The sequence below is a fragment of the Rhincodon typus genome, chromosome 16 (assembly GCF_021869965.1).
Source record: "Rhincodon typus isolate 14 chromosome 16, sRhiTyp1.1, whole genome shotgun sequence".
Classification (NCBI taxonomy): domain Eukaryota; kingdom Metazoa; phylum Chordata; class Chondrichthyes; order Orectolobiformes; family Rhincodontidae; genus Rhincodon; species Rhincodon typus.
In genome coordinates, this window is record NC_063347.1 from 60,114,056 (window position 1) to 60,129,772 (window position 15,717).

At 43.1% G+C, this 15,717-nt stretch overlaps 1 protein-coding gene across 2 annotated transcripts in view; it reads left to right on the forward strand.

Annotated features, from left to right (window-relative positions):
• The window catches only part of sema3h (sema domain, immunoglobulin domain (Ig), short basic domain, secreted, (semaphorin) 3H), a 152,952-nt gene extending 138,700 nt beyond the window's left edge, over positions 1-14,252 (forward strand). For both annotated transcript variants that reach the window (XM_048606598.1, XM_048606599.1), the window contains exons 15-17: positions 3,444-3,505; positions 7,854-7,996; positions 11,395-14,252. In XM_048606598.1, coding sequence (XP_048462555.1) covers positions 3,444-3,505; positions 7,854-7,996; positions 11,395-11,859 — 670 coding nt within the window. In that variant the 3' untranslated portion in view covers positions 11,860-14,252. The remainder of the gene's footprint in view (positions 1-3,443; positions 3,506-7,853; positions 7,997-11,394) is intronic.
• The last annotated feature ends 1,465 nt before the right edge of the window (positions 14,253-15,717 follow it).

Below are 15,717 nucleotides of genomic sequence, written 5' to 3' on the forward strand. Positions count from 1 at the left end.
CTGTATGACTCTATAAATGTTGTCGTTTTACCCATCTTTACCACTTTCTCTGGCAGCTCGTTCCATTCATGCACCATCCTCTGTGAGAAAAAGTTGCCCGTCAGGTACCTTTTAAATCTTTTCCTTCTCACCTTAAACCTATGCCCTGCAGTTTTGAACACCCCTACTGTGGGAAAAAGACCTTTCCTATTCTTATCTATGCCCCTCATGATTTTATAAACCTCTGTAAGGTCACTCCTCCGCCTCCTATGCTCCAGGGACATAACTAAAATCCTCCAGTCTCACTAACATCCTTGTAAACCTTTTTTACACCCATTCAAGTTTAATAACATCCTTCCAATAGCAGGATGACCAGAATTGTACACAATACTCCAAGTGTGGCCTTACCAATGCCTGAAAAGCCCACTGCATTTAGCCTCAGATTGTGCCCGTGTGCACCATCTTCCCTCTCCACCTTCCAGAACTTGACTCAGGGGGAGGTCAAATCAAATACAGTTTCATCTTAGCATTTCAACATCACTTTGCTTCCAATTTACCGCTGACCACCCTTGAGTAAGTACTGCAGTGTATTGCTGAGCATTGCTAAGATTGAACACTTGTCTGTGGATTACCAGGGTAATAGGGTTTGCATTCACCAATCAAGAGATATGGCAAAAGAAATGAGGAGCATTTTATGTGCCAGCATGCATTTCTTTGAGAGAACACGGAGACTCAGTTGTAGAATTTCTCAGCTCCCAGTAATGTGCCTCAACCCAAATTTCAGCAATGCACTGATGTAGTATTTGCATTTTGCATGGCAGTCATTCTGAATGAACAGGCCAGTTGGTCCAGACTAGGGGTGCTGCACTAGTGGCACACACCTATTTGGAACTGGGTGAAACAACTCCACAGCTACTACAGAGAGGAGCCATTACATTGAACGGGACAGCACAGAAACAGGCCTGGGGCTGGTTAATGCTGGTCTTCATTCTGCACATTTTATCTACCCTTCCCATACCCCTTCATCTTACCCTTTCATCATAACCTTCCATTCATTCTTCCCTCATGTACATCATCTTAAATGCTTCCATGTTATTGGCTCACTACTCCACATGGTGCTAATTTCTACATCCAATTATGCTGTATGAATAAAGAGGTTTGTTCCAAATTCCCTATTGGATTTAGTATTCTGTCAGCCTTGGGGAATGTTTGATCCCAGAAATGAAATAGGTTTAGCTAACCTATTTCCTCATCCTCCACCAACATGTTGTCACTTCCCAGAACTCCACAGTTGAATCCCTCCAATAAAAGTTTTGCTGAAATGGCTCTTGTCAAAGTCACAAAACACAATGTAGTTGGTGGCAAAGGCAAATTAACCCTCCTCATTCTTCTTGACCTGTCTGCAGCCTCTAACACAATTGATCAAACCATCCCCTCTATAACTTTGCCTGATTCTGTCCTTGCCTCAACAATTTTGCTGCTGAAACCCTCAGCCATGCCTTTTGTTACCCCCAGACTTGACCATTCTAATGCACTCCCGACTGGCCCCTCACATTCTACTTAGCAAAACCTCTGACTTGCGCCAAATTCTGTTAGCATATCGACAATGCTTGTTAACCTGCACTGTCTCTCACTTAAGCAATGTCTCAGTTTTAAAATTCTCATCCTCATTTTCAAATCCCTCCATGGTTTTGTCCCTCCCTGTCTCTAATCTACTCCACTCCCACAACCCTGCACTTCTAATTCTGGCCTCTTCATCATCTCCAATTTAATCATGCCAACGCTGTTGGCTGTGTATTCTTCTGCCAGGAGGTGGTGCGCTCTGAAATACGCTCACTAAATCTCTTCACCTTGTAACCTCCCTTCCCTCCTTTAAAATGCTGCTTTAAAACCTTCCTGTTTGGTCTTTATCATCAGGAAACATCAAAGAATTAACACTCAGGCAGGCTCCTAGTTCACCAAATAATCTTGACAGAATCACAGAGTCGTACAGCATGGAAGCAGACCCTTCGGTCCAATCAGTTCATGTGAACGTTATCCCAAAATAAAATAGTCCCAAAATAAAATAGTCCCACCTGCCTGCTCCTCACCCATATCCCTTCAAAACTCTCCTATTCATGTTCTTATCTAAGTATCTTTTAAACGTTGTCACTGTGCCCGCATCCACCACTTCCTCAGAAAGCTCATTCCACACGCGAATGTATAAAAATTCGCCCCTCGTGTATTTTTTAAATCTGTCTCCTCTCACCTTAAAAATATGCCCCCTAGTTTTGAAATCCCCTATCCTAGGGAAAAGACACCTACCATAAACTCTATCTATACTCCTCATGATTTTATAACTCTCTCTAGGATCACCTCTCAACCTGCTATGCACTAGTGAAAGAAGTGCCAGCCTATCCAGCCTCTCCTTATAACTCAAACCCTCTATACTCAGCAACATCCCGGTAAATCTCTTCTGAGCCCTACAAGGTATTAAAATGGCACACCTTTTCTTAAGCATCGGAATGAGAGACATTGCAAGTTTTACGCAAGTGTCGTTTAACTGGTGTTAAATATTCATGATTCTGTCACTGGATTTGTAACATGGTTACTACTCAAAATGTGGACTAGCATCTTCAGAATTACGTGAATATATCAATTGTTTTGTACATCAGTTACACGCTTTGAATAATCACAGTGTAGAGTAATCATTAGCCCTTTAACACAGGCATCCCCTTATTTTTTTGGTACCTAATTATGTGCTCCAAACTATGTATATTCCTGCACGTGAACTATTGTTATACTGGTATAGTAATGCAATGTGTTAGCTGCTGATACCTGGCATGGCTCCAGTTACCAGCTTTAATAAAAAAAAAAGAAACAGCCACTGAACTCCAGGAGAAATAGTACTCCCTGGAAAAAAATAAGGTTCAAAATCCTCCAGTAATACGTGCTCAGTTTTCATATTTTCTATGAAATTTCATATTGAGTATTTCATATTTAAAGCACTTAAACTCCTCAATTAAATCCTGGTCTATCACTCATTTCTAGTATCCAATTCTCTATAAATAATCCACACTAACCCCTCATTTAAATCCCTGCTTGTAGCTCACTGGTGGTCATTCATTGAAATAATAAGTATATATACTTTGTAAACACCTCAAAGTCTTGGATTAGTTTCCAGTTTATAAATCTCCTGGGGATCCATTTTATATATAAACATCCAACACGCCCTCCCTTATTAAATGCAATTATTACCCTCTAATTTCACCACATAATGAGACTATCTGTGAGGTAACCACTTTGGATTGGGCAGCTTTCAAAACCTTCCTGAGGCAACAGATTTGGCCATTGACACAAGGCATCTGAACTCTTAGCTGTTGGATACAATTCAAATAAACCACAGGATAAAAGAGAGTGCTTTGGGCTGAGATCTCAATGGATTGCTGTTGAACCTGACCCCTTGCTGTTATGTTTGCTTGCAGAAGACACACTCGACAGGTCACTCTGAATGGAGATCCTTTGACCCAGTGCTTCAACCAGGGAGGTAAGTATCACAAATTCCTGAATGTAATCTTTGAAACCCCTGCGCTTCAGAAAAAGCCTGTCGAACTGTTTGACTTTAAATTAGAGTTGTGCAAAAGGCCTTTTTCTTTTGGCAAAAAATGGAATAATTTTCCAGTGTTGCTGCCCTCAAATACAGAAGACAAAAAGCGATCCAATCAACATAATCAGCCACGGAGAAGTGAAAGGGGGCCCATTTTATTTGGATATCCACAAGAGGCATTGCAGCAACTCTTCAAGGCTTCTTTGACATACCTCCCAAGCCTGTGACCTCCACCATATAGGAGGGCAAGAGCAGCAGGCTTATGGGAGCACCACTCCCTACAGGATCACCTCCAAGCCATGCACCATCCTGACTTGGAAATATATCACTGTTCCTCTCGGGTCATTGGATCAAAATCCTGGAATTCCCTACCTGACGGCACACCCCAAAGGTTGCAGAGGTTCAAACTCACCAGCACCTTCTGCAGGGCAATGAATGAGAAAAATTAAAGAGTAGTTTCAAGAATTTTCAAACTTAAAGGTAAAATGTTAACATGAAATGGAAAGAGATCTTGGAGAGGACAACCAGACTGTCTTGTGTGAGAGCATTTTATAAAAGCTTCCAAAATGGTCTAATTTATTGCATCTAATGTAATAGTAGGGAAAGATCGTACAGTAAAACTGCACAGATTTGGAAGTTAAATGACAGACTGTCCATTTGGAAAGTTGAGTTTGAAGGGGAAGGGGGGAATGATTAGGGATCAGGACCTGCTTCTGATTCAGAAATTTAAGAAGCTTTTCACACCTCTTGTGTGTACGCCAACCTATATAACCTCGTGAGCCAACCGTGCGTGAAGTTAAAAGCACTGGCAAAAGATGAAGGATAAAAAAATCACAAACCAGCTGTTTGCCATCTTAACATAGAACCAGCTTTTAAACCCTTCTAAACATTGCCCCAACATTTGCACCCAACCCCTCCTCCTCATTTACTCAAAGCTTGCTTGAGAGTTGAGCACCTAACTTGGTGTTCCGTACTTAAATGAGGTGGTCCTACAAAATCATCACAGTTGCTCATATCGCCCTTTGGGGCATGAACCATAGTGGATTATTTGACCTTGGAAGTCAGTAATACTTTGACCACCAGCCACTGGGCAATGATCAGGAGTAAGAACACTAATGAACGTTCTCCTTCCTTACTCAGTGATGCTGTTTTAAATCTCAAGCGTTGAGTGAACTGAACCAGAGTGGGCACACAGTTCAAAGTCGGGACTTCCTTTCAGGCTGGCTCGATAGAGTTGGGGGTGTGGGTTTGGGGTAGACAGCTTGGTGGTCACAGAGAAATGAGGATTTAAAATCAAAGCAAACTGAGATGTGAGAAAGAGGTTGGCAGAGTGACGAACGTGGAACGTGAAGGTCAGGCCGCCTTCAAATGTCGTTCAGGACCTTCTCTCTTCACAAGCCACAAATTCACCAAGTTTAATCATGGCTTGGATTTCAGAGAAATAATGATCAGAGAGTTTGCAAGATTAGTAAGCTGCTTTGCTAGAAAAATACTGCCAGCTGGCTGGCTCTATGGACTCTTGTATGGGTGTGAACACGTGCAGCTAAGAGAAATGGGACATCAATGTGCACTTTTGTCTTCCTTTGTCAGCACCAATTGCTCCAGGGTCAGGGACAAGATATGCTGGGTAAAATGCCTTGGATTAGTATCATTATACTCTCTTGGATCTGACACCATGTGAGGTGGAGCAGGCTAAAGATTATTTCACTGCCCTTTTAATATTGCGCCAAGTCTGGTAGAGATGCTAATAATCTTAGCGTGCATAACCTTACAAGAGCTGCCACATAATTCTGGCCAGCTTTGCAAGGTCACCAGATTCAAACCTTGGGGTTAGAGGTAAAAGGTCAGCACAGGCCACCCTGGAACCATACTAAAAAACAACATTACAATAAATCTACCAGCAATGGTGACATTAGCTGCCGTGCCTCAATTCCTTGCATTTACCTGAACAAGGTAACATTCTTGCTACAATGGGACAATCCTCTGTCTTCCAAACCAAGCATTAGTGCTTCAAGTTTTCCAAGTACTGAGTTATATTTGTAATAAGATTTATTCAGGTCAGCTCAAATTACGTGTACATAGGAGGTTTAGACCTGGCCTGAAAGAGGTGTTCAGACCCTTTAGTGAGTTGATTGTCCGCCCAGTGGGAGAATCTTGAATACAATCAATCATTTAGGAAGAAAGTCAGGAAGCAGTTCCTCACTTCCTCCAGTTCCTTGGCTTGGGATGTAAGATTACTAAGAGCTTCCACCAACACCAACTGATATGAATAAAACATAAAACATCCCAAAGCATTTTACAACAGTGTTATGAAGCACAATTGGACACTGAGCCAAATAGGATAATATTAAGCTGATGGTCAAAGAAGGACATTTTAAGGAGAGTCTGGAAGCAATAAAGTGAGGTAGGGAGAGATAGCCAGGTTATGTCAGAGAGTAGTGCACAGGAGTCACAGCTATCAACGCTGGATTCATTAAATTGGAGATGTTCAAGAGGCAAGAATGAGAGGAGTGCAGGTATCTGAGAGGGTTGTAGGGCTGCAGCAAATTAGAGATAGGGAGGAACCAGGTCAGGGAGGGATTTGAAAACCATGGTGAGAATTTTAAAATGGAAACATCGTTTAAAGGGGAGTCAGAGCAGTTTAACAAGTATGGATGATGGGTTAACACAATTTGGTGCATGTTAGGCCACAGGCACCAAAGCTTTGCAGAGTAGAATGTGAGGGGCCAGTTGGGAATGTGTTGGAATGGTCGGGTCCAGGGGTAACAACAAGCATGCATGAGGGTTCCAGCAGCGGAAATGTTGAGCCAAGGCCAGACTCGGGCAAACTTATAGAGGTGAAAGTAGATGGTCTTAGTGGTGGGGATGGTTTGATCAATTGTGTTAGATGTTGCAAACAGGTCAGGAAGGATGAGGAGGGTTAGATTGCCTTTGTCATCAACTACATTGTGTTTTGTGACTTTGATAAGAGCCATTCCAGCAAGAGTTTTATTGGAGGGATTCAACCACAGAGTGCTGGGAAAGATCGGCATGAGTTTGGGAGGTGACAACATGTCGGTGGAGGGAGTTTGACCTACCGGTGGGTAAGATGAGGGAAGTGACAGAGACAGTCAATCTGATGGCCTTACTCTTGGCATCACAGAAATCCATGAGTTCTCGCACCTTGTTAATGGAGGAGTCAGTGATGAGGAGTTTCATGAAATGACTAGCAGTACAGAAAGCTAACCAGAGATTATTTTACCATTGCAGAATCATCCTGCAGTGAATCGGTAGACCAGTTTTCCACCATATTCGTCTGTGTCTGAATTAATTGAACTTATGAGATGAGGTCCGAGCAGGGCAATAGCCAGGTTGAGAGTGAGAGAGACAGTAGTCAATTCATGGGGACCAGGAGCTTACAGGTAGAAATGAGATTGTGGTTAAGCAAATTGATTACTGAAGAAATGTTGTGACAGGACTGAAATAAGCAGTTTTTCTTTAGGTATGGACTTGTGAAGTAAAGAGAGGTAAATGAGATACAGATCATTTATTATCTACATGAATTGGGCAGCAAGTCAGATGGACTGAATGGCCTTCTCTCCTTCCTGTCACTAAGTTCTGATAATGTTAATGGTACATTGGAGCATTGCAGTAAAGTGCTTCAATTCATCCAACGGGCCTTGGATTTAAGATTTAAGCAGCTTTTCGAATCGATAGTGTAACTTTAGTGTGTTTGAGTTCATCTGACAGTTTTCTGGATTTGATCTTGAACTCATGGCCCCACCCTGACGTACTCAGCAATGAATGGAGAGTGGTACTCAGTCTGACCTGCTGGTCCAGTGCAAATCCCTCACTCCAGTTAGTGAGAGCTGCTTTGGACTGTACTCAGTGAAGCTTCGAATTCGATTCCCACACTGCAGTATCTGTCGTAAGCTGACAGACAACTGCTAAGGAGTTTGAGGTAAATATAAAATGAAGGTTACTTATCAACCCTTTTTAGACACAGCCATTCATCTCAATATAATTGCTGCAATGTCTAGACATTTGACTGAAAAGTACCCTCCGTAATTAGCAGTGGCCACATACGGTAGACTCATTTTGGCCGTCTTCCATCAGGTACAAATTTGGAAAATATGAGTAATTTTATTTTCGCTTCATTACTCCAGAAAGATTAATCCCATACCTGTCACGGTGAAGAGTAACCACTGAGGCTGGATTAACTGTGCCATAAAGGTGTTGTAATACAGTCAGTGGACCCACGTTTCCCCCTGTCACTACTCAACTTCCCAAATCTACGTGTTCACTGTAGGGGCCATGCATACCTGGGCTGAGGAGAAGGCGATGTTTGTGGTGGAGGGGAACAGCACGTACCTGGAATGCATTCCCAAATCACGGCTTGCCACTGTTAACTGGCTGGTGGAGTCAGGTGACCCGAATGGGCCGTTGCAAGAGGTAAGGATTTACTGTATGGTGGATTTTACCTCAAATAATAAACCGTGCTACGCACGCACATCTGGAACATTGCCAGTAAAACTGGAATGGTATCAAAGTATAATAATCCTTTTCATGGGGTACTCCTGTCTTTTCCCAACCCGCCTCAACTCCCAGTGAGACATCTCCTTCTAAAGAATAGCAAGAATGCCACAATTGTGTTGGGGGTGAGCAGGTGGCCAGGTGTCAGCTAGAATTGGGCTGAGAATCCTCACCGATGTTGGCAACCTAAGATTGGAAAGCTGGCACAGTGAGGTTTAGAGGACCACATTTTCCCCATGGATTGACCCCAGCCACCAACCTTTTACCTTGTGAATTGTTATGGCACAGAACGAGGCAATTGGCCCATAATGCCTGCACCAGTTCTATTCCCTGGTCATAGAGTCATACAGCATGGAAACAGACCCTTCAGTGCAACCAGTCCTTGCTGATAATAATCTCAAACTAAACTAATCCCGCCTGCCTATGCTGGGCCCATATCCCTCCAAACAGTTCTTATTCATGTACTTATCCGAATGTCTTTTATAATTTGTAACTGTGCCCACATCCACCACTTCCTCTGGAAGTTCATGCCACACACGAACCGCTCTGTGTAAGAAAGTTGCCCCTCCTGCCTTTTTTAAATCTTTCTCCACTCACCTTAAAAATATGCCCCTTGACTTTGAAATTCCCCCACACTAGGGAAAATGCCTGCCATTCACCTTATCCATACCCCTCATGATTTTATAAACCTCAGGGTTTATAAAATCAGACCTTGGGGGGCACCCCTCAATCTCCTACGCTCCAGTGAAGAAAGTCCCAGACTATCAAGCCTCTCATTATAACTCAAACCCTCCATACCTTGCAACGTCCTTGTAAATCTTTTTGGAACCATGTCCAGCTCAATAATATCCTTCCTATAACAAAGAAACTAGAACTGTGCATAGTATTCCAGAAGAGGCCTCACTAACATCCTGTACAACCCCAATGTGATGTCCCAACTCCTAAACTCAAAGGTCTGAGCAATGAAGGCAAGTGTGCTAAAGGCCTTCTTGACCACCCTGTCTACATGTGACACAAACTTCAAAGAATAATGTACCTGAACACCTAGGTCTTCGGTTCTAGAACACTACCCAAGGCCTGACTTTTAACTGTATAAGTTCTGCCCTTGTTTGTTTTACTAAAATGCGATGCCTTGCATTTATCCAAATTAAACTGCATCTGCCTCTCCTCAGCCCATTGACAGAGTTCATCAAGATCTCTCTCCTGCCTTTTCTCAATGCCATTGCATACCATTTTGATCCAGATAATCGTCCAATGCCCACTTGAATGCCTGTCAAACCTGCCTCTGTTGCATATCCAGGCACTGCGTTCCATACCCTAACTACTCACGATGTGAAAACAGTCTTTTTTCACAAATCACTCTTGCTTCGTTTACCAATCACTTCAAATTTATAAAATCATGAGAGGCACAGATAAGGTGAATAGCCACAGTCTTCTTCCCAATGTAGGGGAGTCCATAACTAGTGAGCATAGATTTAAGGTGAGAGGGGAAGATTTAAAAAGGACTGGAGGGACAACCTTTTCACACAGAGTGTGGTGTGTATATGGAATGAGCCACCAGAGGAAGTGGTAGAGGCTGGTACAATTACAACATTTAAAAGACATTTGGTCAGGTACATGAAGAGGAAAGGTTTAGCGGACAAATAGGACTTGTTAAGTTTGGGTCATCTTGTCAGCATGAGCTAGTTGGACTGAAGGGTCTTTTACTGTGCCATATGACTCTATGACTCTATAAATCTATGCCCGGTCTTGTTCTTCGTCCTTTTATGAGTGGGAACAGCTACTTCCCAAGATTTTGAAAACCTCGATCAAATATCTTCTCAACCTTCTTCAGTCCAAGGAAAACAGCCCCAACTTTGCACATCCTCAGTCGTTTGAGATTGGCTACTCCACCTGTCCCTGTATGGCGTAATCACACCTGTTGAAAGAGTTGGCATTGGCATCTGAATTGCTGCCAATTCTGACCCATTGCAGAGGAATGGCACTGATAATGAGAAGACCGATTCAGCTGAGTTGATCCATGTCAAGGTGGAAACAGCTTGGAAGACATTCCTCCTCAGAATCCCTTATTTCTCCTTCACTGCTCAGAGACTACAAACAACTAAACTTACTAAAATTATCCCTTCGCCCTTCGCCCTACCACTTCCCAGAATTGCCCACGCACCCACATTCCTCCTCTCCCAGAGTCCATGCTCTGGAAACATTAACTGTTAGACTCGACAGAGTCGGGCCTGGCTGATATTGCCCTGGGCATGTCAGCAGGCAGGAGGGTAAACTGGGCATCAGGAAACAGCCAGCTGAACCCACCCCAGCACTTATTAAGTCACAGTGAGGGCATTTCAGGAGATTCCTGAGGGCAGGGATGGAGGGAGATGTCTCAGCGGGGGCTTGTATGAGCAATGATGCGCCTCTTAGACCCACAGGGAAGTTTTTTTTAAGAAATGTCTGTGGTCCTCATCCTGAAGGGAAAGTCATAGTGCCTCCCCCTTCAGGCCAGAGTTAATATTACAGCCACAGTCTAAATTTTTCATTGGACCCTGATTTGCATATTTAAAGACAGACTCCACCTGCTGGATGGCAGAAAACATTAACAATGGCAAGTTCCCAATGGACATTGGTGACTAAATCAACTGTTGGACTTTAACTGCATACCGACTAAGTTTGCATCAGGTTAGTGGGTTTAGAATGACCCTTTCCAAACAGCCCTGAACGCCCCTGTATCCTAGCATACCACTCAAATTCTAATTTCCAAAAATTTTCCACTCACGGTCTTGATTTTAATTCTTCCAACCCTCCATCTGTTCTCCCCCTCATCCCCCATCACCCAAACTCCAGGAGCCCAGGTCTATTCCTTCCTCCACACTAATATGCCCTGCAGTCTGACCAAACTGTGAGGTAAAGCATTATCACATGCACATGCGAACATGCAAACATACAAACATACAAACATGTGAATGCGCACGTGCAAACAAAGGCTTGTCTTTAGTCTTTAGTTCTGTCTCTAGTTCATTATATCCACCATTATGACCATGTAAGAATAACACAGACACTGAGCTTCCTATATCCAGATGCTTTGGTATGGGGGGGGGGGTCACCAATGTACTCTGTAGTAGAGACATGGTGGCAGATGTTTAGAAAAAAGATTGTCTGTTGACATGACACAAGAACAGGGAGATCTGATTAGTTCTGTAACTAATTTATCACAATCAACCCCCACCCCACATTCTGAATAGTCTATAGGTAGATGTAACCTTGCTCCAATGTACATTTCTCAATATGATGAGACTGGAAGAGTTCAATGTAATGTTTGCTCATAGGTTACCTTTGGAGACCAGATCATTCCAATCGAGCAAGGGCTGCTGATTCGCCAGACAGATCTCCAGGACGCTGGTACCTACCATTGCCAAATTGAGGACCATGGTTTTCGCTGGACCCTGCTGAAGCTGCAACTGCATGTCATCCCCGCTGGCCAGATGGTGAACCTGCATGAAGGCGTTGAGCAATTAGCTGGTCCCGTGAAGGACCACACCCTTCTGGGCCCTGGCCATAGCCCTCAGCCTTGGTACAAGAACATCATGACCCTCATCAACTATCCTTCCAAGATGGACTTCTACTGCGAGCAGGTCTGGCAGAAAGACTACAAGAAGAAAAGGAACAAGCTGCGGCTGAGCAAGAATCACCGTAGCGTGGAGCCCAGCCGGAGAAACAAGCCGGCGACAAGGAGCAGACGGAACAAAAACAAACCACATGCCAAATTTCTACGGTCACCCCGCAGTACCTAGCACTACCCAGATTCACCACAGCAGAGACACTCATCCAAAGTATAGCAACAGAAGGCTCCAAAACTCTAGATCTTTCCAAAACCTTTTCAACTCCAGTAAATGAAAGGCTTCGCATGCAATACAATCTTTGAACTGACAGAACAGTTGCCTTGTTTTGGCTGAGGGTAGTTATATAGTTGTCCAACACATCTCTCTTCCCCTGTCGTGGAGGGATTTCTAGTTAGTCCATAGCTGACACAGAAGGGAGTTGAGGAAAGCTTGTGGTTTTTGGCTAAGTGTATTTTCTGATAACGATAGGTTTATGTAGGGTCTTGACATGAGCTGTTCGGCTGCTTATGAGCCTAAGGGTTGAAAGAGTTGGCTAACAGTGAAGAAGATCACAAAAACACCACTAGAGAGAGAATAGGCTTAAACCAGAGCTCTAGACATTTAGCTGCCATTAAATTGGATAAGTGGCTGTTCAAATGGAAAAGTAGAAAGTGCCATAATCATTTCAACCACTATTTAGAAAGCCCTACAAGATAATGAACCTCTGCAGACACTACGCTATTTCAGTAAAACAAAAGATTGAAAAATTCCACACAGCATTAATGTTTTCCCAATGACTCATGGAACAGCCCCACCAAAGTTCCCTGGAAGGTGAGAGGGAGGGGTGATGGCATAGTGGTCATGTCATTGGACCAGTAATCCAGATGCCAAGGCTAATGCTGTGAGAGAGTGGGTTCAGATCCCAACATGGCACCTGGTAGGGTTTAAAATCAATTCATAAAATCTGGAATTGAAAGCTAGTGTCGGTAATGTTGACCATAAGACTATCAGCGATGGTGCAAAAAAAGTCCAAAGGTGTGCAGGTTAGGTGGATCGGCCATGCTAAATTGCCCACAGTGTCCAGGGATGTGCAGGCTAGGTGGATTAGCCATGGGAAATGTAGGGATAGAGTGGAAGGGTGAATCTGGATGGGATGCTCTTTGGAAGGTTGGTATGGGCTGAATGGTCTCCTTCTAAAACTCATTTGTTTCATGAATATGCCTCTATAGGGAAGAAAATTCACCATCCTTTCCCAGTCTACCCTACATGTGACTCCAGAACAACGGTGATGTAATTGACTCTGAACCATCCTCTGAATGGCCTAGCAAGGGCACTTGGGGATGTGGAACATATACTGGGGCATATTCTGGGATAGAATACAGAGATATCTACATTGAATCTTTGGACTTCAGAAAGTGAACAGACCTGAAACATGCTGATGTTGGGAAACATTATTAGAAATGCTGGCTGGGGTCAAATCAGGTTCGCCAGAGTTCACAATCATTTCCCATGAAGCCTTGCTCATAATGCATTCAGTAACATCAAGGTCAGGATCAGCTATTCCTTCCGCACCAGTGTTCATTATCAATTCTCACAGTGAAGGCTGGTTACTCAAGCAATAAAATTTTACTGGAATTTGCTGGCAATCTTGGACAAAGAGCCAACACCTCCTGAGGCTGCTTGCTCATTCGAGGCACTTCCTATGACACCTGGATGGCGGTTAAAATCTGAGACTCCCAGCTCCAGTGAAGGGGCTGCAGGGATGAAATGCCACAATTAAGCATGCCCGTCATAACTCCTGCTGAGGAATCTTCTCCCTCCATCCTGATGACCATAATTGAGGCCTATTCATCTGATGACTGCTGTGCAGATGACCATTGTTCCCTCCATGCTCAGACACACTTGTGACTGCCTGCCTCAACCAGTATCCATGTCTCGCATTGTGGCTATTGTGGGATCGCTCTGTGGGCCAGCAGCCTTATGGATCCACAGCCTCGGGGGCCCACCCCTTGAGCTCAATAAGATGGTGAAGTCAAAGGTAGCTCATTAGTTGCCTGGCTCCTATGGTGCTGCAAACTGACAATATGAGCAGATCTCATATAGCTATATATTGGGATCCTGATGCGCGCTGGAAAATCCAGCCCCTAATTTCTGCAAATCGAGATAAAAGCTTGCATCCTGCAACTGATCCTTGAGTTCACTTGGAACGCATTCAATTCTGAGCTAAATATTACAAATGACCTTCCCCTTCTTTAATCCTGTTTATTGAACCTCTTAAATTATTGTTGAAACACTTCAGAGTTTCACAATTAAATCGAAATCGGTCAGTTTGGATTGTTTACAGGGTACGATTTTATTCAGGCTGGAAGATTTTCTCCCAATCACTCCTATTGGAGAATCTCTGGTTATCACGTTATCTCTGGTTTGACTCCTATTACTGTCTGTACCATTCTTGCTTAGTTTTCGGTTTTAACGATGTGTATTGATTGTAATGAGGTCAGCCAGGTCGACCTCATAGAATACGAGTTCGCTGATTGGACCAGATTAACAGCCCCAATCAGGGAGCCCTAGCTGACAGATATAAAGAGGAGTGTCAGCGGTTCTGTTCACTCTGAGAGCTGGCTCTGTGCTAGCTGGTTCGGCATCAAGGAGTCTCTACATGTAAATAAAGGGTGACTTGGTGATGGGATACTGGCCTGTGTGAAGTTATTTCACAATGCAAAATTTTAAAATGCTATCATTGAATCTTAGACTTAGAGGCTTTCCCAAGTCTGGTGACATATGAGGCAGACAAAGCATTGATTTGTTAGGTGCCACTCTATATCTAGCATCCTGACCTTTGGCTCTCCCACTGTTACCGTCTACCATGGGAATATTGAATAATGTACAGATTTATAGTCAACCTGTTTTGGACACATTATGAATGTGTCTTCTGTGGCCAACAAGCCCCGCAGGAAGACTCAAATCTGAAGCTTCTGTCTTGGTGTCAGGGCCTCTGTCTACTCCATCACAAAACTTTCCCCATCTACTGATCACTGAACTCAACAATTTAAAATTATTTTCCAATTTTTAGTGCAAAAACCAGTTGACTTCCACCTTGATTTTATTGCAACAAAATATTGATGGAAGCTGCTTAAGCAGGCAGCAAACCTGTCACCATTTATTTCCAGATTACAATAGCCACGTTGTCTCAGTGGGTCAGAATATTGGCCTTTCAAATGTGGACCTCGATGTAAGTCTAGCCCAACCTGGTGCAGTAAAGGCTGCAAACTTGTGATAACTCCATTAGTTTTGGATAACCCTAACCCAGTAACCAGCAGGTAGTAAGGAGACAGTTTATGAGTGCCCTTAATGTACTGCACAAGAAACCAAAGTAGTAATGTCATTCACTCTAGGTGGGAAATGGACATTTTGTGGGTGAAATTTCTGCTTAGGTTAGATACACTTTGTGTTTTGACCCTGTTTTACTTGCTATTGAGCACTCAGTGTTAAGAGCATCCTTAAAAATAAATCACAGGATTGTCACTTATCACACTGATAAATACATTAACAAAATTATGAAAAGTGCAAAACTCTAAATACTAACAGGGAAAAATATAATCATCCTGTGCAAATCCTCCCAACATTTCAACACAGGTGACCTGCTCGAATCAATATTTTTTTTTCCAATTGGAGATGCAAGAGGTATAGTGTAGTCACGACATGTGTTACCTCTAACTCCAATAAAAGTGTCATGGCCTGTGTCTTTTGGAACATTCTTCTGCATTAAAAGTGATGTACAAATACAGATTGTTGTTCTGTCCTCAGTAGGAAGGTGAAGTTGTATAAATGGTCAGTAATTTCACCATGTTGATCACGTTTTCTTGTTTATGTGTGTATTTTCTACAATAACTCTTAGAATTGATATCACATTATGGACCAAAGCCCTAATATGCATTATTAATACCTGGCAAGTGACTAGAAAGAAAGTTTTCTGCAAAGTACGAACCACTTTGAATAAGACTGTCCATGGACTGAGCGGTATACTGGCAATATCAGTTAAAAACACTG